The sequence below is a fragment of the Lissotriton helveticus genome, chromosome 10 (genome assembly GCF_964261635.1).
Source record: "Lissotriton helveticus chromosome 10, aLisHel1.1, whole genome shotgun sequence".
NCBI classification, from domain to species: Eukaryota; Metazoa; Chordata; class Amphibia; order Caudata; family Salamandridae; genus Lissotriton; species Lissotriton helveticus.
Genome location: NC_136071.1, coordinates 792,191,795 through 792,215,707, shown reverse-complemented (window position 1 = coordinate 792,215,707; position 23,913 = coordinate 792,191,795). Strand labels below are relative to the sequence as shown.

The following is a 23,913-nucleotide window of genomic DNA, read 5'->3' as shown; positions in this document are numbered from 1 at the left end:
TTCATTCAAAGACAGAGGTCCGATTTCAGGCTTTGTCTTCAAAGGAGCTTGATGGTTACTTTTCTTTCTCTAACTTCAAAGTGCGATGATTTATGTCACAATCTTGCTGAGTTCTTTTAGAAAAGATTTTGTGTTCTCCTTCTAGAAAACATGTAAGTTGTGCAGGTATTTAAGAATATATCAGGTAGGCAGGCACAAATGTAGCACATTTTTTGATAAGTCTGAAGTCTTTTGGAGACAAACACTTTAATGTGATCAAAACAAATCAATACAGAAGGTGATGTTTCCACACATTATTTGTGTGCTGTATAGTTTTATTAGTAAAGCTGAATGTCTGTGAAAATGTAATGGCCATTTCAGTTGAAAATGTGTTTGTTTGAAATGCTGTGTACTACCACACCATTCATACTGCACTCTGCACCACTGCCCTGGACTCTACCCACCTGCATTCTATGCAAATCAACTGTACTCCACTCTAATCTACTCTGCCAGTGCACTCTACAATGCTGCTCTTTATGCCACTCTACTCCACACCACTGCACTCTACGCCTCTCTACACCACTGCACTCTACGCCTCTCTACACCACTGCACTCTACGCCTCTCTAGTCTGCAACACTCCACTCTGTGCCATGGCATTCCACTCTGCAAAACTTCACTTATCGCCACTATACTCTGCACCCTTGCATTCTTCGCAGCCCCAGTGCTCATCGCCGCTGCATTCTATTATGCAGCACTACAATCTGCACCATATGCCGCTGCACTCTATATGCCAATACTGCAATGCACTCTACACCAGCATACTCTAAGCCACTCTAATACATGACACTCCATGCCGCTCTGCTCTTTGCCCCTCCCGCTCTGCTCTTTGCCCCTCCCGCTCTGCTCTTTGCCCCTCCCGCTCTGCTCTTTGCCCCTCCCGCTCTGCTCTTTGCCCCTCCCGCTCTGCTCTTTGCCCCTCCCGCTCTGCTCTTTGCCCCTCCCGCTCTGCTCTTTGCCCCTCCCGCTCTGCTCTTTGCCCCTCCCGCTCTGCATCTTTGCCCCTCCCGCTCTGCATCTTTGCCCCTCCCGCTCTGCATCTTTGCCCCTCCCGCTCTGCATCTTTGCCCCTCCCGCTCTGCATCTTTGCCCCTCCCGCTCTGCATCTTTGCCCCTCCCGCTCTGCATCTTTGCCCCTCCCGCTCTGCATCTTTGCCCCTCCCGCTCTGCATCTTTGCCCCTCCCGCTCTGCATCTTTGCCCCTCCCGCTCTGCATCTTTGCCCCTCCCGCTCTGCATCTTTGCCCCTCCCGCTCTGCATCTTTGCCCCTCCCGCTCTGCATCTTTGCCCCTCCCGCTCTGCATCTGTGCCCCTCCCGCTCTGCATCTGTGCCCCTCCCGCTCTGCATCTGTGCCCCTCCCGCTCTGCATCTGTGCCCCTCCCGCTCTGCATCTGTGCCCCTCCCGCTCTGCATCTTTGCCCCTCCCGCTCTGCATCTTTGCCCCTCCCGCTCTGTTCTACTCTTTGCCCCTCCCGCTCTGTTCTACTCTTTGCCCCTCCCGCTCTGTTCTACTCTTTGCCCCTCCCGCTCTGCTCTACTCTTTGCCCCTCCCGCTCTGCTCTACTCTTTGCCCCTCCCGCTCTGCTCTACTCTTTGCCCCTCCCGCTCTGCTCTACTCTTTGCCCCACCCGCTCTACTCTTTGCCCCACCCGCTCTGCTCTACTCTTTGCCCCTCCTGCTCTGCTCTACTCTTTGCCCCTCCTGCTCTGCTCTACTCTTTGCCACGAAAGTTTAGCCATATTGAACAGAAGCTGTACTGGTGCACAACATGGCTAAAAGACCTTGGCAAAGCCAATATCACTTGCGTAGGTGAGACCTATTGTCTTGACAACGCTTGTTCTGTTTTTTCTAGATTGCCATCCCTGTGTGCCCGCTAATGCACTTTTGTGGAGAATGATCCGCCTTTTCCCCTGTGCACCTTGGCACTGTTGCTAAGCTTTAAATGATTGAAAAACCCTTGACGTCAATAAGGGAACTCGGTCATATGGTGCGCTGTACAACAGGCTTGTTTTTGCAACTAGAATCTTGTCTGGATTCACATGTGGTGCATTATTCTACAATCTATTTGTTGGTTCCGGGATAGTCTCTTTGTGTTTTTTCGTCTTGGAAAGTGTCGACCATTTGGGATTCGGTCCTCCGTGTGCTGCCAAAAACCTGCCCTGGAGGCCACTGTGGGGTTGCCATCTTCAGATTTAGTTTATCCAGCATTGGGTCGGGAAGCATGGCCTGAACTATGGAAGGTGTATGATTGAAAACCAACCAATCCAGAAAAATCATGAAGAGAAACTGAAGGTTTTAAGGTTCATATTGAGGGACTCACTTTTCCGCCAAGAAATACAACTTTTTTCAGAAGTACTCTGTTGGAAGAACATAGACCACGGGTGTCGGAGAATGATGTGGGATGGAGTATCCTGCTTGTAGCTTTTGTCCAAAGTTATAGCACATGTTTGTATAGGACAGCCACAAGTTATTCTACCTTCGCATACGGGAGCACCACATCTCGGAGGGCTTTCTGCCTGGGAACCTTAAGATGAGGAAGAAATAGAGGTGGACTATTTACGCCACGTCACCCTTGCAGCAGACAAAGGTTTGCTGAGAGACCTCTGGTTATTAAGAAACCAGGAGAATCCCAAGAAAATGGAGATAGCACAAGGAGAGGGTTCTGGCATTGAAGAAGTCCTCAAAATGTAGAAGAAAGTTTCTAAGACCTCAAAATTCAGTGAGGCGGAGAGGAGCCAAATAACACCGGCACAGTGGCCCGAGCCAAAGGTTAAGTACTCAAAAGTCCTTGACTCCTATCCTGACGCACAACTGCGGTTCAGGGCAAGCACAAGCAAGAACGACTCTGCGGGTCATTCGAAAGGCACCATTGGTGGGGATTAGGAACACTGAGCTTCAAGGTCTCAATAAAATGGGGCATCCACATCAAATAGGAAGATATTGAACACAGAGCTTTCAGCTTTAGGAGGAATAAACGCATGATGAGGCCAAAATGAAGACTCTCAAGAAGAGGAAGGAGTTCAAATCTATGAAGCGATTTGACATCCTACTGAAGAGAGAGAGAGAAGGACATGACATATTCTACAACTGAGCCCCAGAAGCAGAAAGTGAAAACCTTCTATGGAGAAGTAGACTTTGAAGGTTGGTTCAAGCAGGGATTTCTTTAAGACCTGAAGTCCGTAAAAGAGGGATGCCAGAATATAGAGACTGACACCCCAGAAGAAGGGGTGGACACACCTCTCCAGACCGTCACCCCAATGACTTTGTGGTGGTGAGGGCCCTGGTTAAAATGGCAGCAGACACATCGGGTGAAGTTAGAGGAGGAGGAACAGGTGGAGATTTGTATTGTCTTAGATACCCGACAGATGAGCCCTTATTAGGGCGAAACGGGTCCTAGGTTGCTTGTGTCCCAGTTCCATAAGGGCCTGGCCTGGCAGTCAGGGCTGGACTGTTAACATGAGGGGCTGAGTCAAGGCTGATTTGCCTATGGCTGTGTCCAGACTGAGCTGGCATAGTGGGCAAACTGGGGTGGCGGAGTGAGCTAAAGAACGGTGATGGATTAAATCTTGTCTGAACTGGGGTGGCGGAGTGAGCTAAAGAACGGTGATGGATTAAACCCAGATCAGTTGACTGGAGGTGAGTGTTTGTATTGTCAACGCTCCGTCCATCATCCCCTTTGGTTTTTCATAGTGGGCAAAAGAACAATGGACAGAAATCCTACCCTGAGCTATTTGCAGTGGTTAGACAAATTACAAGCATTCCTTTAATCACCTTTTGTGTGTTAGATACCCTACTACCATTGCAAAAGAAGCTGTTCCTCCCAATGCTACCCAGTATCGAGATCCAAGGATAGCGGGCTTTAATGAGCCATTCTCCACAAAAGCTGTGACACCAGCGTGGAGAAGTACGAACACTCTTCAAAAAACCCTGCTTACATCAGTGGCAATGTGGCAGCACACTAAATCATGGTCACAACCTCACACAAAAGGACCACTGCATCCACTACTATGAGGACCCCGCCGTAAAGGAAGTGCAAAAGATGGAGATGGTGAGGCAAAAAAATAGGGAATTCGGCTGCCTCCCAATAATGCATTGCCAACTGTAATGTGCTGCTCAGCAGGTATGACCACCAAGAGTGGGATAAGATGAAGTAAAAACTTCCTAGAGCAGAACAATAAGAGGGTAAAAGCTGTCATCCAGGACGTCAAGACCATTTTTAACACTTGCCTGAAATTGGCACTAGTTGCAGTAGATGCAGAGTTGTATGAAGGTACGATCCCAAGGCATTATGCAAGATTTCAGTTTCTAGGTTCCAGCAGGCGGCTTCAGTTAGTATGCCTTTCACACGTGAAAAATATTTCGATTCTGCAGTGGACGACTCACTGCAAACAATGAAAAAGACAATGAAACCGCAAAGCCAGTAGGTGCTGTACAGATCAGAGGGCCATTTCAAGGAGAGATGGTGCCAAAGAAGATTGCCTGCTAGATGTGGATTGGCAGGTGATCACGGTGGCAACAGTGGATACACCAGGCAGTCCTTTCGAGGAAGATCTAGAGAGGTGTTGCTCAGCAAGGAGTGGGTACTCAAGCAAGTGGTTGGTCACTGGGGTCAACGCTCCTCTCCCACCCATCCACACCCTTATGGGGCAGGAACCGAGTATTTATACAAAAATTGTTGAATAATCTCCTCCTGTAATTTGATTCTAAACATTATTCAACATGGCTATTGCATAAATATGTTACGAAGGCCAAAAGCAAGTACTTGCAGAAAGGGTCGATGCTGCATTTGCTGCTGGAGTTCAAGGATTTTCTAAGCAAACCTGCAAAAAGAAAGGGCCCTTAAAGAAGAGGTAAGTCAAAGGGTTTACTCCGTTTACTTGTTGGTACCAAAACCAGGCAGAATACTCAGAACTATCCTATACCCATGTGCTTTGAAACAATTCATAAAGGCGAAAAAGTTAAATCTGGATTTTATTCCATATCTGTGGAAGGGAGACCACCTAGCAACAATAGATCTCAATGTCTACCTTCTTGTGCCGATAAACTAATATTACAAACGTTTCCCGCTGCTCATCCTGGGCAAAGTACACTACCAGTTCATGGTCTTACCCTTTGGAATAAAAAATTGTGCTAAGGATTTTTACTAAGTGTTGCACGGTAGCTGCAGCACACTTGAGAAGACAAGGTATCCAGGATTATCCTTATCTATTTTTTTAAGAAGTTTTATGTAGTGCTGCCCTGACCCAAGGGTATCAGAGCGCTTTACATCAGATACAATGCAGATAATCGCATAAAACAATAATAGGAAAGGTCGGCAGTGGAGAGTTCTGAATCGAGGTCTTGCTGACATAGAGCCTGTTTCCGGGCTCCGACTGCTCTTATCGGTTCCCTAGGGAGTGGTCGAGGAACAAGGTTTTGAGTTGACACTTGAATTTTACAAAGGAGGGGATAGTTCTGATGTGAGGGTGAATGGAGTTCCAGATTTTGGGCACACTCCCGGCGAAGGATCAAGCCGCAGTTTTTTGTTTACGAGTTTTCAGCAGGAATGAGTAGAAGAGAGTTCGAGCTTCTGAGGTTCCTTGCCTGACCGGCTTTTTTGAGTTTAGCCGACAAATATTCGGGTTTGCCTGTGTGCTAGGCTTTGTGTGTGAGAAAGGATGTTCTGAAACTAGCCCTCATTTCAACTGGGAACCACTTGAGTTCCCTGAGTGTTGGAGAAATGTGGTTGAATTTCTTGATTCCGGTTACCATTCTGGCTTCCGCATTGATAGGTGTTTTGAGGGGAGCAAGATGTGATTTTGCTATTCCCGAGAGGACTGCATACCCGTAGTCCAGTCTTGACAATACCAATGCTCGGGTGGCCTGTTTGAGATCATTGGGCGGGATGAAAGGTTTATTTTGTTCAGTAGCTTTAGGTTAAGGACGGCGCTCTTAGCGGAGTTCTTGATGTGTATGGACATGTCCAGTTTCAGGTCTAGCGTGATGCCTAGTTATTTGACAGAGCCGGCCAGTGTGAGGTTGCCGTTGAGCGCATCAATAGCTTTTAGCCATTCAGCAATTTGAGGGTTCTCCTCTTTGTTCGAGATGAGGAGTATTTCGGTTTAGTCAGGATTTAGTTTAAGGTGGTTACTTGACAGCCACTGTTGAATATCTCTCAGTACTTCATTGAGTTATTTAGATCCTCTGTCAAGGCCGGGTTTTTCAACAAAGGCGTGACTTGTCCCACTTTAAGGCAATCTGGAACATCTCCATTTTTCATGGAGCTGTTTATGATCGTGCAAGGGAGAGCTTCAGCTTTTAGGTCCGTTGGGGTGGAATGGAGTCTAGGACATGAGATGAGTGTTTGGCGGTGGAGAGGAGATTGATTCTCTCGGTTTCCTGAATGGGGCGGAAGATTAGCCACGGTATGGTAGAGGGAAAGGGGGTGATGTCCTCCACCTCAGACGTGCTGTTCTTTGTGATGGGGGTGATAATGGTGTTTAGTGAGTTCGATCTTCGTGATCTTGTCATTAAAGAAGTTGGCAAAGTTGTCGCAAAGTTCTTTGGATGACTGTATTGAAGAAGTAGCGGGCTTGGAGGTTTGTTGCCTGATGATGTTGTAGAGCTCTTTGGGTCTGTTTTTGCAGTATCCAGCGCGGAGCGGAAGAACTAGGATTTTTTTGTTCTTGATGTGGTTGTTATACTTCCTGTGAACTGTTTTGAGTTGTTCGCGGAGGGTAGTTGTAGGATTATTCATCCAGTGTCTTTCTGTGGCTCTTAGTTCTCTCCTTTCGGAGTTGATGTCCTTGTTGAACCATGATCTGGACGGAATGGCTCTGCTTTTTTTTAGCTTCAGGGGGGCTAGTTGGTCAAGCATGGCCTCCAAATTTGAGTTGTAGAGTGAGGTGAGTTCGGTTGTGGTGAGGTGGTCGTTGGCGCTGGGAAGGAGCAAGCTTATCCTTTCTTTTATGGCGGCTGTGAGAATCTGGGTGAGGTTTCTAGCCCATTTGGGGGGGTCTTGCGCGGGTGGCTGAGAAAGCATTTTTTGGTTAATGTGGAATAATATCATGTGATGGTCCGACCAGTCCACAGGGAGTATGTGGTCGATCGTAATTGAGTCTTATTGAGCAATAATGGCATCCAAGGTTGCTCCTTTATAGTGCGTTTCTTCTGAGCAGTGTTGGGATAAGTTTTTGTCACAGAGAAGGTTGTATAGCGTTTGAGTTAACAGGTTGTTTCATTCCAACGTAGGTTTAGGTCGCCAAGAATTAGGTTGTTAGCGTCCCCAAGTGCGCAGTGGGCAATCTGGTCGGCCAAATGTTCTCCGAATGCGGTGGTGTTGCCTGGTGGGTGATCGAGAAGGTGGTAGAGTAATGATCCATTAGCTTTTGGCTTGATATTAGCGGCAAGACATTCAAAGGTGCTGTACTTACAAGAATCCATTTCCATGATGGCGATGTTGTCCTTATGAATGATAGCTACACCTGCCCCTCGTTGATCTTTTCTGTCATTGTTAATGATGGTAAAACCCGGGGGCACAAGCATATCTAAGCATGGTGAGGAGAGACCATTGAGCCAATTCTCCGTGATGAATGCAATGTCTGTTCTGCGAGAGGATGGCTTCTGCTAGTTCAGTTGCATGCAAAGAGGCAGATCTGCAGTTAATGAGCATGCAGTTGGTGGAAAGCTCTTTTTTACTATGAGTCTTTCCGGTGGAGGGGGGGCCTAGGTAAGTTGGTTTGGGGGGGGGGGGGGGGGGGTTGTGAGGGGACGGTCTCTTCTGAAGCTGGTGATCACTTGGTTCTTGGATTTAGGGGAGTCCGTAGGAGGGGAGTCGAATGATGATGCTAGATCGGCCCCTTCTTCCCTGGACAATGCGGTAGGTGGGGAGTCGTATGATGAGGCTAGATCAGCCGCTTCTTCGAAGGACATTGCAGCTTTGGTTATTGTGGGTCTTGATGTTAGGATCACAGTGTCAGTTTTTGAGTCTCTATAGCCTGGGCGAGGGGGCTTTGGTTCCTACAGATTTCTGTGACTGGTTCTCAGCGACCAATTTAGAGGGTCTCTGAATTCGTGTTGCGGGGGTCACTACGGGCCCGGAAGGGCGCTTAGGGTTGTTGGGGCTGGAAGGAGTGGGCGTCTTGGGAGAAGATTGCTGGGGCTTTCAGGTCTTGTCGAGGTTGGTGAGGATTTCGTTCAGGCCCTGGAATATCATTCCTAACTGTCTTTCAAGTAAAGCGAGACGCAGCGCCATGTTATCGTGGTCGCGAGTGAGGAAATCTTGAGTAGGGTCGCCCTGTGAGGTGGAGGCAGTGACTAAGTAATGTTGCCTATTGCTGCTTGTGCAACCCATGCTGCTTCTGTTTGGGACCCTCGGTAGGGGGGTGAATTGGGTCATGTTGTGGTTTCGACCACCTGAGGTCTGCAGGAGTGCTAGTGTGGATAGTGGTCCGTATCAGCAGGGCAAGATCATGCTGTTGATGAAGGTGGATCGTAGGGAGAAGTTGAGTTTTGCGTTCATCTGGCAGTTGGCGATCACGATTCATGGGGGTGAAGCAGTGGGAGGTGGTGGCGAGATGGTGTTAGATTGCTTACCCTGGGACATGTTGCCTGTGGGTGACAAATGGGTCGGGGAAGAACAAAGCGAGTGAAGGCGAGCGTTTCGGAGTGTGGGGGAAGAGGAAGTCTAAGGCCTCTAGGTTCTCATTGTTTGCCTGTGTCAGGACTGTGCCATTAGTGTAGATGGTCACAGATGTGTTCCCGCCCCTTGCCGAGCGGTTAGGGAGAGAGATCTTTAGTTTGTAGCTATGCGGAGTAGTCGTGGTTTTAGAAATGTAAAGTTGTGATTTGAAAGTGGCGTTCCAGTTATCTGGTCTTTCGGTATGGAAGATGAAATCCATCTTGATCTGCCCTTTGGAGGAGCAGTGGTATGTGTCTGTGAATAGTGTTTCTGGGTGCTGTCTAATCAGTCTATGCTTGAAGTTTCTTCTCGCTTTAAGAGGTTGGGGGGAAGCTAATTGCTAAGGAGTTTGTGCCGTGGGGTTTCAGGAAGGTCGATGTGAAGTGGTTGGAGGGAATTGGCTTGCCTGGTGCCGTTTCAGGAAGGTCGATGTGAAGTGGTTGGAGGGAATTGGCATGCCTGGTGCCATTGCTGGATTTCTAAGAGGGGGGGACCGTGAGTCTAAAAGGGTGTCTTAGATGTTTGGTGTGTTTGGACGATTCGGCTAGAGAGGAGTTAAAATTGTCTCCTTGGGCTGGGTCATGGCGGTTTGGGTTAACAGCTGGCGTCCCCTTAGCTACCTGAAAATGCTGATCAAGGGGAATTGCTTTCACAGAGCTGCCATTTTGTGATCGGGAATCAGAGTCAGTTATCGCCTGGTCTGTGCCTCGTTAGCGGGTGTTGCTGTATGTATGCGCGTTGTGTGACTTTGTTTTCAAGTTGAAGGTGAAGAAGCGTCAGCCGTGCGTAGTCCCTGGCAGGGCAATGTTTGATCGCATAGGGGCCGAGTAAAGGAGGTATATTAATGATTAGTTAAAGATGCTTGGGCTATGGGTACGTTTTTGAATTACCTTATCAGTTGTGGCCAACCAGGGCGAACTGTTGACTCATTCACGGGGTAGGTTCCCTGTCGTCAGATCTCCACGTTACATTTGCGCAGTTTCTTTGTCCGGGTGTGTTCGTTAAAACGCAGAGGGTGACTATCTTCAAATGAAGCCTGGTGCTGGGGCTGGTTTCCGGCCTGCCGTGTCGTCGGCTCTCTGCGGGTGATGCGGCCCCGCCTGTCGTCCTATCCACCGTTTCCCGGTGATGGGGCGTCGAGAGTCCAGATGGAGACATACGCAGTGGCTTTGCAGGCCTCACTGGCGTCTCCTCCTCCTTCCCCTCCTGGGGCATCAGCGGATCCCTTGCCTTGCACGGAGACATCCGTGCCGGCGGCTCCGGCTGGCTCAGATCCAGGCTTGGAGGATGTGGTGCTGTTGGGGTGCGGCCCCTTGGGGGTCCCTCCTTCAGACCACGGTACCTCTGCCTCTCACTCCTGCGGGAGTCCCTGTGGTGTTGCGGAAGGTCGCCGGGGCTCGGGTCGCATCCCCGAGCCCTGCTCAGCCCTCTGGGCAGGCGAGAGCCTCGTCCACGGCTGAGCTGACCCCGCCACGGTGCCAGCGCTTGCTGCTCCGAGCGGCACCACAGGGGTCGGTGACCTCGCCCTGTCCCGCTCTGGGCCCCTCTCCCTCCCCGCGGGCGGCTGCCTCGTCAGAGGGCGAGTCGGCGGTTTAATCGTCCCTGGCGCCGCCCTATGGGTCACTGGGCCACCTCTGGCACATTCTGGGCCGAGGATGGCGGAGGGCTTCGTGTCACACCCCTGGTCCTTCTCGTTACTCCACGCAGGCGGCTGCCTCGGCAGAGGTCGAGTCGGCGTCCTTCCGGCCCTGCCCCTTGGCCAGTTCGGATCTGGCTCCACTCCGGTCCTTGGCGCGTTGTGACTTGGAGGAGCCCTATCCGGCGTCTCCTTTGGCGCCGGATGATGTTGATGTCCTGCCTCAGGTGGCGGATCTATGGCTCCACACAGAGGTCGTGCCGTGGATTCGTCTTCGGATGCTCCCTATTCTCCGAAGGCTGGCTGCATATTGGTGTCGTCCTCCCCGGAGACTGCCCGCTGTGTGGTTTCTTTTTCACCAGCGTCATCGAAGGGTAGCTCCCAGCCATTTCTGAGGCTGAGGTGTTCGTCGGAGGAGCGACAGGTCCCCCATTCTTCGGTTCCTGCTGACTTCCAGGTCTGGCCTTTGCCTGTCCTGCTTGGCTTTGGGGACGGCCATCTTAGTTTGCAGCCGTCTCCTACGGAGGAGCTGCTTGCTCCACTGCAGGGAACTACAGAGGCGGGTGCGGCCTTCGCTCACGTGGTGTCCAGGGCTGTGGGCATTTTGCACATGGGTGACCCGATTGCTCATTTTCCGGTGGACCATCTCTTGGAGGTTCTCCACCAGGGCTCTGGTGGGAGGGAGATCTTGCCTCAGGCGATCCGGTGCCTCAACACCTTCTACACCGGCATCCTCCGGCGCCGCGTAACCCGGCGTGCCTTGCCCTCTGCCACTAGTCCACTTTTGCAGATGGCTTTTCCCTCCTTGCCGCCTCTGTTGACTCCGCCGTCCAGGGAGGCTCGCTGGCTGGACCCTTGGGGGGTGCAACATGTTCGTCTCGACCGGCGCTGCCCTGCGGGCCCTCAACACCTTGTGTGTATTGGCTAGGGCATTCTATTGTTTGTGGGACTCGGCTGCGTCTTTGGGATCCGCGGCTTCCCAAGAGACTGTTCAGGTGGGTTTACGGCATCCTGCTTTGGATGGCCGAGAGTTGGCGGCGTTTATTCTCCGCTCTGCTCTGGACATCACGGAGGTGCTGGGCCGGGCCATGGCTTCCTCAGTCGCCCTCCGTCCCCATGCTTGGCTTCGGGACGACGTGTTTTCTGAAAAGATTCGGGAGCGGCTAATTGATCTTCCGTTTGATGGCAGCCTGTTGTTCCATGCCCCGGCGGACTCTGCCATCCAGAGGTTCCTGGCAGGGCTCAGTCCTCCTCCTCCCCCTTATCCTCCTTCTCCTTCCCCTCCTCAGTGACTGCTGAGTTGAGCTGGTTCTGGGCCTTCGTGGGCCGGTTGCCCTTGCTGTGGATTGTGTTTTCCTGCCATTGAGTCCTCCTTGCTGGGACTTTAGCATTGTTGACTGATGAACGGCCCCTTGTTGACTGTGTGTGTTTTTGCTGGAGTTGTTGCACAGACTTGGCCCTAAGATTAGGCCTTCTGTTTTTCTTGGACTGCTTGTCAAGCCTTCTGCGGGGACCTTTTTCCTCGTGACTGTTTTTTCCTCTGCTGGGGAAGTTTTTCCAAAGGGGGTTCCCATGTCTTGGGACTTACCGTACGCTATGTGGGGTAGTGGTAGCTGTTATATAGCTAAGCTCTGCTGGGGAGTGCTGGTCGCCTTTGGGTGCCTGTTCTCCTTGGCGCTTATGTATGTTGCTATTGCTTCATGAGGTTGTGTGCGCGGCCCCTGTGGTAGGGGGTCCGGGCATTTCCTATCCTTTCTGCTCTTGTTCTGGGAGCTGGGGTGCTTCTGTGCTCTTCTGGCTTCAGGCGGCTTACGGCTTAGGTGCCGTTCTGGCTGGCCTGTGCCTTCCCACTGGTTAGGCTCGCCCTCTTTCCCTTGTTTCCTTGGGCCTTCCCAGCTTCTTCTTGTTCCTCTGCCTGGCCTGGCTTTGGATGGAAGCTTGGTGCCTTGGGGGTAGAGTGCGGGGCTTCGGCCTCTCCGGCCTTGCCCTGGGTTCCTCTGTTGTGAGTGTACGGGCCTCCTCAGTCTTCCTTCTTCCTCCTTCATCCCTCTTGGGGTTGCTGGTGTTCGACTTGTGGGGGTCCTCTTGCCTGGCAGGGATGAGGTTACTTCCCTGGTCCGCAGGTCTGGTCCCCTGTGGGGCCCTCTGTCCTGTCCAGACTGGTGGGGTCCTTTCACAGACCCTCCTATGTGGGTATTGCTAGGGTATCTATTCTACGTGCTGGAATCTTTGGCTAGTAGTCTCTATCAGATATACGAGTTACTTACCTTCGGTAACAATGTATCTGGTAGAGACGATTCTAGCCGCAGATTCATATACGGCCCACCGTTCCTCCCTATTCTGCGAGGACCCCATGGCTGGTCTTCGGTGCTCCACTCCCGGTGGGTGGCTCTGTCTCCTGGGAGTACCTTCTTTTGCTCTTGAAGGTGGCTACGTCTTGTTGCTGTTCATTTCTCCTCTTGGTCCTTTGGGAGATGGGGTTGCGGTGCTCCGATGCCCCGCTACTCTGGCTGCTCCAGGTTGGGGTGGTCTCTACCCTCCCTTCCTCCTGCTACTAGGGGTCCTGGTCCCTCTGCTGACTTTGGAGTTGGAGTTCTCTGGTCGTGCCTTCCCCTTGTTTCCTTGGGGGTGGTTGCCCTCTATACTGGGGTGGCTTGGAGGTTGGTGGTTCCTGCATGTTGGACTGGCTCCCCTTCCTTGTTACGGGGTGAGGGTTGTAGGCCTGCTACATGTGTCATGACTTTCACGCAGGTTCCTTGCCTCCGGGGGAGAGGGGGGCTGTCTATGTACTGGCAGGGTGGCTGCTCAGGGCTCTGCTCTGTTCTTCCTTCTGTCTCTGTCCTTTGACACTGCAGTCTTGCACTGCTCCTTATGGGGTCTTCCTCTTTTTCTTTTTTTACATACTCTTACACACATTGTTCCCATGCTCCCACAATTTTTTGTCTGGTGGCTCCGCGTTGTGGTGCGGAAAAGTTCTCAGAAGAAAACTGACGTAGGCGCGCCGGGGCTTATGTGACCTCGCTGACGTCACGTACGCGGACGACGCCTGGGCGGAGTCGCGTGATGCCGCCCCGGGCGAGCAGGGATGCTGTGGCAAGTTTACGGATCCAGTCTCACGCCTGGGGATAATTCTACGTGAAGGAATCTGCAGCTAGAATTGTCTTTACCAGATACATAGTTACCGAAGATAAGTAACTCGTACGTCAGGGTGCCCTGGTGCTCAGTGGGCCTTAGCAATCGATGGAGGGGGGAGGCGTGAGTTGACATCGGGCGGACATTTTGGGGACAGGCAATTGTACCTGCAGGACGCTGCTCCGTGGAGGTCTATCGGGGAGAACACTCCGGTCCAGGACCTGGAACCAGTGCCGATATGTGGACACTCGTCCACAACCCAGACCCTCTGGTAAAAGTCAGATCAGGATAGCATAAAAAGTAACGGGGAAACTCCATATATTTATTTCCTAAACATGGAGAAATCAACCCCAGTGCCGGAGAAACAAAGGTCTTGGGAGCAAAATTAAACCCCAAGGAGGCAAAGGGCTTCCCAATTACCAATAGAATCCTGGCAGTGATAGAGCAAACTCTGCTTTTCCAAAAGAAGCAGTCTGACACTGTGGACAGTGGTGAGATAATGGTATGTTGCGTACCCCTAATGCCCTAAGGAAGGTTGCCCATGATACCACTCGAGGAATGGCTTTAATGTCAATGGTCTTCAAGGGACCAGGAGATGGGAGGTTCTAGTTGTCACAGAGAAACTACAAAGGGATCTAGAGGTGTAACATGAGGAACATCACCATGGGCAATACGTTCAAATGGCCAGCTCTCTCAATAACCATCACAATAGATGCATTAGACATAGGGTGGGGGGCAAAACTAGGAAAATAAACATCAGGGGTTTGTGGAGCTCAGAAAAGGCTGTGAAATATGTGAACATGCTGGAGCTGAAGACAGTCTTCTTGGACACAACGGCCTTCTGTGCACATAGGAAATAACTGTTCAGGTACATACAGACAACATAACCACAATGTTTTGCCTCTTCAAAATGGGGAATAAGGTCACATGCACTGTCCAGCTAGCTCAGGACATATTTAAGTGGGCCATACATAAAAGGATGACAATGGCCAGTAATTCAGAATGCTGATGCAGGTTAAGCCAGCAAGCAAGCACCACATGCACGTGGGAGATACGCCAACAAATAGTGGGGAGAAGTTGTCAGAAATGTGGCAAACTACAGATAGAACTATTTGCAACAAAGAGGAACACACAGTTGCAATACTTTCCATGCATGTACCCATACCAACAGTGGCTGGGGATTGCCCAGTTGATAGACTGGTCATGGAAATTTGCTTAATTTTCCACAAATCCCACTGATACTGCTGGTGTTAATCAGGTATGGGCAAGTGCCGAAGACTCTTGTGCCATCTCCACCATATTGGGTACCTCTGTTTGTCTGGTCCACCGAAGAGTGATGCGGATTAGTGAGGATGCGGACAGATAATCCGGGCTTGTTATTAATGCAAGGGGGTAGACCAACCACTAAATGGCGGAATGATGCACACTGTCTGAATTAAGAAAACATACCTGTAAATATACTCGTACAAGTAGGCATTTCGTTAACATAGATTAATGTAGCAGCATGATGACCAAGTTTATTTGGTGATAATGTCATTGCCTCTTGTGTGTAAGTGAATGGACCTTTATTCCGGCAAAGAAGGTAGCTAATAACCTTGAATGGTGACAGTGTAGGTTCTAATTATTTCAATTTGCTGTTTTCTAGGTAAAAATAAGAAGAAGCCTCCAAAATCCTATCTTATACATGCTGGTCTGGAACCACTGACGTTTACAAACATGTTCCCTAGCTGGGAGCACCGAGAAGACATCGCTGAAATTATGGAAAATGTAGGTTAATATTGCATTTGGTGTCTGTCAGGTTTTTTTTTTTTTTACTTTGCCCCAGCAGTTTATTTTTTATTTTGAGGATGTGGCACTCATGCATGTGTATTTTACCAACAAATTATTCAACAGTTCAAATGGAGAATATATGTGTACATAATTGTATGTATATATGTGTGACAAAGTACACATCAATCTAACTTCTCTGTGTACTCTGTCACTAATTCTCTTTGTATGATCAAAATAAATCTTCTTTTACCCCTATCCGGTAGGATTATAATGGTGATCATGGAGGTAGTTTACTTTAATGCAATTTCTTCTAATACTTGTGCAATTTAACTCCTGTACTGTCACCATTTACCTTTACTATAACAGTATTGTTAGTTTCTGGGATCTCTTGTATACTGTGTGCACTAGTGCTTAAAACATTAGTCTGTACTAGTACTCTCTGACTAGATATGCAAAGAGCTTGAGCCAAATCAGTTTATGAAAGGGTTATTGAACTGAATAAACATAGAATATATTTATCACATTGGTAACAATCTTGGTCCCTAACAAATAATCATTTGGCTTTTAAACACTATATTTGTGTATTTGGCTATCTTGTTCCTATGAGCACTTAAGCGGTATATTAGGGCACTACTAAAGGTTAAAGTCTTTAAGGAATAGGTGCTAACTAATGCAGAGGTTACCAGTGCAGCTAGGCTTTGACCACTAGACACCAGTTACCTAAGCTGTGACTCTTAAGGTGCAAAGCAGGCCTCATTTGTTATGTATTTATGTTGTAAAGGGGTTCTCATTTTGGTCTGCTGCAAGGTTTTACTTTTGATTCAGCCTTCAACACAAAGTTGCTGGATTCATGGCCTACTGCTGTAATCTAAAAGTCTTTAGTAAACTACTAGACCATAAAAAACTTGCAGATGACCACTCATTTGAATCGTCCAACCTGCCCTGGCAGAAGAATGTGCTATTGTGTCGCGCAATGAATGGAGGTCAAAACAAATATTTTGATTTTGGCCTGGGAGGTAGTTTGAAACAAGTACAGTGGGAAAACTGTGGTATGGCCTATTCCACATGTTTTAGAAATGAAAGTTTGAGAGTTCTTGGTATTGTTAATCAAGTGTCTACATAAGGAATGTATCTGATGGAACTTGAGTGAATGGTTACATTTTGATCCTTAATCATCCTGGTTTATTTTACAGGATGCAGAAATCTGTAATCAAATCATTCTTGTGGAAGATGTTTTGGCAAAGCTCTGTAAAACTGTGTATCCACTATCGGAACTACTAGCTAGACCACTGCCGGAGGGAGTTGACCCACTGAGACTCGAAATCTATCTTTCTGATCAAGACTTTGAGGTAACTATTTCAATTATTTGAAAGTAAGTTTCTTTTGTTTCTGACATTTCTTGGAGCTGTTAACTGGATTTAATGAACCAACTGCACAGAAAAATGATGAAACTAATACAACTTACTCTTTCTTAAGAAAAAGCTAAGAACCAGATACTTCCATCTCTCAACGATATTAAATATTCAGGTTCCAAATATAGTCTGTCATGTTGCAATATGTTCAGTACCTCCTGTTAACGCACCTATAGCAACTAAAGGTTGCCTGAAGAGCGTTGCACACTCCGTATAAATTTCGGCAGGTAAAACCGGATTACATTTTCAAGTGGGGTACATGTTAAATTATGGGGTGTCTATTTTGCTGCTGCTGCAAGCCCCTAAATCCACGTTCAAAGCCCTATTTCCAGGGCATTAATTGTCATTGGGTGCCATGCAAAATTCCAATCTCTATGGTGTCAATGTATCCGCCCAATAAATATTACACCCTTTCCAAGCGGAGCATAATTGGCCTCAGTCTGAAGACCTGTAGTTCACCCCAGATGAGCAGAGTTGCCCTTTCAGAGCTGAAACAGAAAACAATTGGGTGAAGTCGCTTGAGTCACCATTCTCTCTTTGAATGACAAGTTTACATACTATACTCATTGGAATGCTGGGAAGGTTGTCTTGTGGACGGGGGAGGAGTTGGCACACCTCAATGGCAAGACTGTTCAGAGTGTGGCCCCCTCAATACATGGGCAGCCATATCAGTTATCTAGAATTGCTTGCCAAACAAGCAACCCTCAAAGGCTTCTTCAAGCTCACCTGTTGAAAAGTAGTTTTCATCAAGACTGGCACGACTACCGCTATGTTCTTCCTATGGAAACTGAGAAGGGTTCAGTCTCCCCAGCTCTCTGCTTTAACAAAGGGGATATGGCAATGGGCGATTTACTATGATAAACATAGTCTAGTGCAAGTTCCACCTGCAAGTTATGAAAGGGTACCTCTGCACTGTGATCCCCCTTAAGTAGACGTATTTGCCACCCCGATAACGTAAAATGACCGAACTGCACCTCCCAGATATTTGCATCTTTTGTCCATGTGCAGTGGCGGATACATTGATAGATCTTTTCCTATGCATTTCCACCTTTCTCCTTCCTCAAGTGGTATTCAGAGAAAGAAATAGTGAAGTCATGAGACGCCAATATCGTGTCAAAAATATTGTGATGTTGAGAATATTGTGGAACCCTATATGAAAGGTAAACATACTTTTTTAAGTAATTAATATCACTTGCTTAAAACTAAAGTTATATATATGTTTTAATATAGCTGTGTTGTATAATTTTTTTAATGAGTTTGATACATTTTAGTTATTAGATTTTATTAGTATTGTAATATTTGTGCTAAATTTGTTTTATTTTATATTTGTAAGTTTTTTTAGTGAAATGTAATTTTAAAATGTAATTAGAAATTTTTCATTTAGTGGGAGGTTTTGGGTTTGTAGTAGATTATGGTGGGAAGTTTTCAATTCAATTACTTTATTCAGATAAAAACATATCCATAAAAGAACAGCTCACACTGCAGCACATAAAAAATACATAAGTTCATATTAATCGTAAAACCATGTATTAAAACAGTACAATCAATATCATTCATTCCGAGCACATCGTGTGCCAGGCACGAACAACAGTTTTCAGGAAAGCGCCCACGCAAAATACCAATTCACGTCTTCCAAATTATGGATAATCCTATAAGCGGCTTCAAGATGAACACATGAATTATTTTTTTTAAAGAAAGGTGTTAAACATTTAGTGTACTGTATATAGAACTTGCAAAAGAATAAAAAAGGTAATGTGGTTTGCCTTGTCTGGCCATCACATGGAGAAGACATAGAATCAAGATTACCCTATAAGCCAAGAGGAATCCCCGCTACCAATGGCCCATAGATTTAGTAAGATAACTGATCATTGATGTTCTGCAAAGACACAAGTGGCTTCAGTAGGTTTCCTGGACTCCCTATCAAGCCTATCCTTACTATAATGCTTATAAAGTGCCGACCTAAGATCTTTTTTTATTTACGGTATCTGACTCATGTGGGCTCTCAAAGATGTGGTCTTAGTCAACCCTACTTAAATACTATTTAACCTCAGCCAGCCATGGAATATCCATTCCATTTTCACCATTGAGGCAATTTCTTAATAATATCTCTTGTCAGAGACGCCTCTGGGTTTTCCAAATGGCTAGCCAGAATAAAGCCGGGCGGTCTTTTATATAGTCTTCAATAAAGTATAGATTTAATGCACTATGACAAACATATTGAGATGTAGAGAGAGGGTCTTCGAGGAGTTTCCGACAAAACCTATTCTCCTCCTACTGGATGTTACAACTCTTTGAGAAGCCCTATACCTCAGCGCCATAGGTTGCCGTAAGTATACACTGCATTTGTTTTTTTTAAATAGATGAGATAGCCCTGACCTCCTAGGTTGGGGGGAGACTAACAACCAAATTAATGGATTTGGAGAACTTAATCCTACAGTATACCATATGATCAGGCTGTTAGCAGCAAAAACCAGCCCTAAATAGGGAAAAGTGCAAGTGCATAATAAACTTTGGTTACCCACGGAAATGGTGCTTAAGGAGCACTTCCTCGGCCCACAAGCCATTATAAAAGATTTTTTTCAAATAGGTGCATATGTCTAAAGCAGCCATAAAATCAACACAATCCTACACTAAAAGGCTCAGGGCATTAGGTGTGTGACCCATTAATACCACAGCATCAGCGTTTAATAGGGCTGGGAGTATATGACCATTGACTCAAGGGACATCATTAGTGAGCGCTGTCAGGGATGTATAAGTTTTTAAAATAGAAGTTAAAAAGTAACAGGCCAAAATGCATCCCTGCCTGACCCCTCTACAAATTCTGTTGTCATTAGAGACCTCCCCACCTGTGTTGATCCTTACCGAGCATTCAAATCCCTATGCAAATATGCTAAAAAGTGTACTAAAACCTCCTCCAGCCTATATTACAATAAAATTGTCCTTAGTCGTGACCGGTTAACATAATCAAAGGCTGAGGTCGAGTCCATGAAGGACAAATATATTGGTGACTGCTGCACAATAGTTTATTTCCCGATTACTGGGTTACGGTTTAGATTTTGTTCAATAGTTCCCACCTTACGCCTAAAATCAAGTTGACAGGGTGGTAGAATACTTCTCTTCAGTCCAGATTTTGATCTTATTATATAGAACTCTCCCTAGAATTTTCAGAGTGGTGTCAATCCGGGAAATGGGTGTGTAACAACCAGGTTGGGAGCTGTCACCCTCTTTAAAAATATTAACAACTAGCAGCCCGCCCCAGCATTGCCTGGGGCAGAAGGGGGCTGGGGGCAGCATTTCCGGATTGCGGCAGCATTGCCCGGGGCAGAAGGGGGCTGGGGGCAACATTTCAGGCTTGGGTGCACTCCCGCACCGGCCCCCGCCCGCCCCGACATTGCCCAGACCGCCTCCCTCCCGCTTCCCGCCTCTGCCTTTGCCTTACCTGAGCCGCCGCTCTTCCCCGCGCTCCGGACTTCACCGCCACTCCTCGCTGCTCGTCACCGCTCCTCCCCGCCTGTCGTCATCACGCACGTTGCGGACATCGCTAGGTCGCGGCCAGCACTACGTCGCGGCCGGCGCTACTTTTAGGGGACTACTTTGTTTTTAAAGTTTAATTTTTGAATTTGTTTTTTTTAATTTTATGCAGCCTATGTCCATCTACACACCCTGAGGATTACAACAATGTATTGGGTGTGTGGATTGGCGCTGTGGTTCCCGAGTTTACCTTGCCAAAAGGTTTCTGTTCTCTCTTTATAATAGTAGTATAGATAATACAGGATGACCAGGTACTTAGTAACAGGTCATTGATTAAATTATTAAAAACATTTAGCAAAAGTGGTGCCCAAAAATCTGGTTTATGCTTGAGGAGGTCAATAGGTAGCCCATTGGGCCTGGAGCTTTCTTACCTAGGCTCTGGTGTATAGCTTCCTCCGCTTCGAAAAGGGATATTGATATCCCTATTTGGGGTGGGAAATCTAACATCTTTAACGTGTGGGGGCTGCATATGTCATATGAAAGTGAGTTTCCCAAGCCTTGCTGGTTATATTACAGCTGATCAGCGTTAGTTTGTCCCATTCCTCTCAGATCCTTAATAGCAGCCCTGAAGATTTTTCCATTCTTTGAACAAGTGGCACTAGCAAGGGCATCTCATTGTTCATTTAGTAGTTCTTCCTTCCTCTGCGAGATGGCTACCTACTACTTCTTTCTTAACAACTGATCTGTAAGGTGACATCTCTGTTTAGTGGATAGAGCCTTGCATAACGGACTATTTATCGCTGAACACTCACTATTAAATCATCTAGGCTCGTGAGGTGTAGCAACAACGGGTTTTAATAAAGCAGATTTTGTGACTTGGTAAAGTTTGATAAATGCACTAATTACCTCTAGATTAGGTTACTGCACTGTCAGGCAGGAGTTAAGACTCAGATTTTCCCTGACTACCCTAAGGAATAAATCAGTGCTATAAACCCCTTGCCACACCAATCTTAATTTCTCTCAACACTGCTTTGATCGGGTTATGGTCACTGTGGTGTGTAGGAATAACCTCCGCGTTCGATAGAAAGTCCTCCAGGCTAGGGGAGATCAAAATAAATCAATAGTAGTAGCACTGTTCCGAACTCTAAATTTTGGTTTGAATAGATAATTATTGGTAATGCCAGCTATATCCATGACATTACTCAAACCATGTGTTCGCAAATGCTCCATAAACTCCACTCCCCTAGGACAAGTTTGACCTCTGCTGCTGGGCCTTGGGGCGGTGATATCCTAGTTAGGCAGCTTAGGGTTAAACCACCTGGCATCTGTTTGGGTGGTGATTTTATCAGAACCATTTAAGTCCTTTAGGGTGGTGACAAAGCCAAACGGGTTGATGAAGTTTGCGTTAGGAGAACTATAAAAATCGTTGCTATAAAAATTAAACAAATAAAAAGATACCTCCCTTTTGTATTGTAAAGCTTGGAATTAATCACTTTGGGTGTGTACAACCTTAACACTACCCCCTGCTGCAATGTTCACCCAAATTGAAAGGCCACCAGACAGACGACCAGATTTGGGAGATGGGGTTACAACATTGAAACATTGAAACCCTTCCAGTTTTGCAGCTTAAAGACTTTTTGGATTCACTATGCTGTGCATTGTTCCGCCATCTATTGGTTGGGTCTGGAATTGTAGTCTTTTTCATTTTTTTTTGCGTGGCTCAGGTGGGTATCGAATTACCACCATTTGGTGTCCTTCATGATGTTGATGTACTTCCTCCGGAAGCTCCTACCTTTGGTCGCCATCGTCAGATGCTTTTATCCGCCGTTGGGTCTGGATTGTTGCCGAAGAGTTGCAGAGTTTTGGAAGAGGAATCAAGAAAAATCATATAAAATTGTCGAAAATCAAGTTTTTCAGCTACGACCAAGATCTCGACGTTCTACAGAGAATGCGCTCGCAGGGGGCTCCCTGAGGTCGGGAATGGACAAAATACCGTTCAAGTTTTGCACCAATTGCCACCACAAATACGCCAAGGAGGACCAGCATTCAGTCTGAAACCTCTGCCTGCCGCTCAACCAACGCAGCTAAGACTGCAACACCACATGCTCTGCGTTTACACCCAAGACCCTCAGAGTAAGAGAGGCAGAGAAGGCTGAACCACTACATGCATGGGCCACCTCCATCGCTCCGAGACTTGGGCTTCTCCAGTGAAGAGGAGATAACCTCGCCGAAGGACCAGAGGACTGCACGGCCGTCTAGGTCCATAAAAAGATGGAGGTAAGGGAGTCGTCGACCCCTAAACACTCGAGTGACGCATCGAAAGGGTGAAGCTAAAGCCCCGAGTGACACTCGTAGAAGTGAGGCTAAGTCCTCGAAGGGAGCATTGCCACCGAAACACTCGACTAAGGCAACAGCAACCAAGGACAGTCAGCCGAGCGGATCCTTAGAAAAGGACTCCCAATCTGCAAAAGCCCTCGAAAAACCAAGATCGCTGAAGGTTGCCCTCGAAAAGGACACCTCGGCGCCGAGAACGGTAGGGCCGACAGTAGTCAATGGCCCGAAGAGAGGCGCTCCAACCCTTGACGCCGAACATGCCTCCGAGATGGAGAGGAAGAGGAGGCGGCTCGAGGCTGAAATGATGAGCATCCTGCAGCAGAAAAAGGACTTCGACAAGAAGATGAGCCAATACACCATCCCACCGAAACCCACTGTCTCAGAGTCAAAAGACGACGAGAACGCCTAACTGCTTAAAACGCTCAAACCAGTCGAGTAACAGGAGGACGAAGACTATTATTTTGAGGGAGAAGGTGACTAAGATCTGCAATCCTACCGGGACCCGACGTCCTCTGAGGCACACGACCTAGAACGGCAAGATCTTGACACCGAATCGCCGGAGAAGGGGTATACACTTACCCTTTGAGGCCCTCGCCGCCAGACGACATAGGGATCTACAACATGGTCGTCCAAAAGGCTACACAGACGTATGGAGTGAAAATGGAAGAGAAGAAGCCCAAGGCATGTTTTCTCCTGGAGACTCTACTGCCTCAACAAACTAGGAGCCAATTCCTGCCCATGCTCCCTAGTGTGCTGGATCAAGGAAGAGGCCTTTAAGGAACCAGCAGCATGCAAGACTGTGACTCCTAGAACGGAGAAGAAGTATAAACATTCTTCAAAGGACCCTGCGTACTTCCAAGGGTCGGTACCAGCCGACTCCATAATTGCCGCAACGGCTAGGAAAAGGGCCAATAAGCCTACTAATGCTGGACCACCGCCAGACAAGGAGAGTAAGAGGATGGATCTCACTGGGAGAAATGTGGAGAGAAATGTGGTTATCCATTGGCGCATCGCAAACTTTAACGCCCTGATCAACAGGCACGCATACAAAAACTGGGATGAAGTGGGGCAGCTCCTAAAGCATTTACCAGACCAGTACCAACAAAGTGCAGCTCGCCCGGTAGAAGGCAAAAGCATGGCGAACACTTGACTAAAATCGGCAATGGATGCTGCAGAAACATCGAGCAGACTAATGATGATTGGAGTGACCGAGAGAAGACATGCATGGCTCAGAATTTCGGGATTTAAGCCAGAGGTGCAGAGCAACATCCTGAATACACCTTTTAACGGAGAGCAATTGTTTGGCACACTAGTTGACGACAAGTTGACGCAGCTCAAGAAGGGCAATTAGAAAGCAAGGTCCATGGGAGCGTTGCAGTTCAGAGGGATGAGAAGGGGCACACCCACGAGAAGGCCAGGTGGTAAATGAGGCAACGTGCCTACCACATCGCACCAGACATT

At 47.8% G+C, this 23,913-nt stretch overlaps 1 protein-coding gene across 30 annotated transcripts in view; it reads left to right on the top strand.

The window, feature by feature from the left end:
* SVIL (supervillin) overlaps positions 1 to 23,913 on the top strand; it is a 761,399-nt gene that overhangs the window by 716,858 nt on the left and 20,628 nt on the right. For all 30 annotated transcript variants that reach the window (XM_078663371.1, XM_078663368.1, XM_078663380.1 and 27 more), the window contains 2 exons: positions 15,111 to 15,232; positions 16,429 to 16,584. In XM_078663371.1, coding sequence (XP_078519497.1) covers positions 15,111 to 15,232; positions 16,429 to 16,584 — 278 coding nt within the window. The remainder of the gene's footprint in view (positions 1 to 15,110; positions 15,233 to 16,428; positions 16,585 to 23,913) is intronic.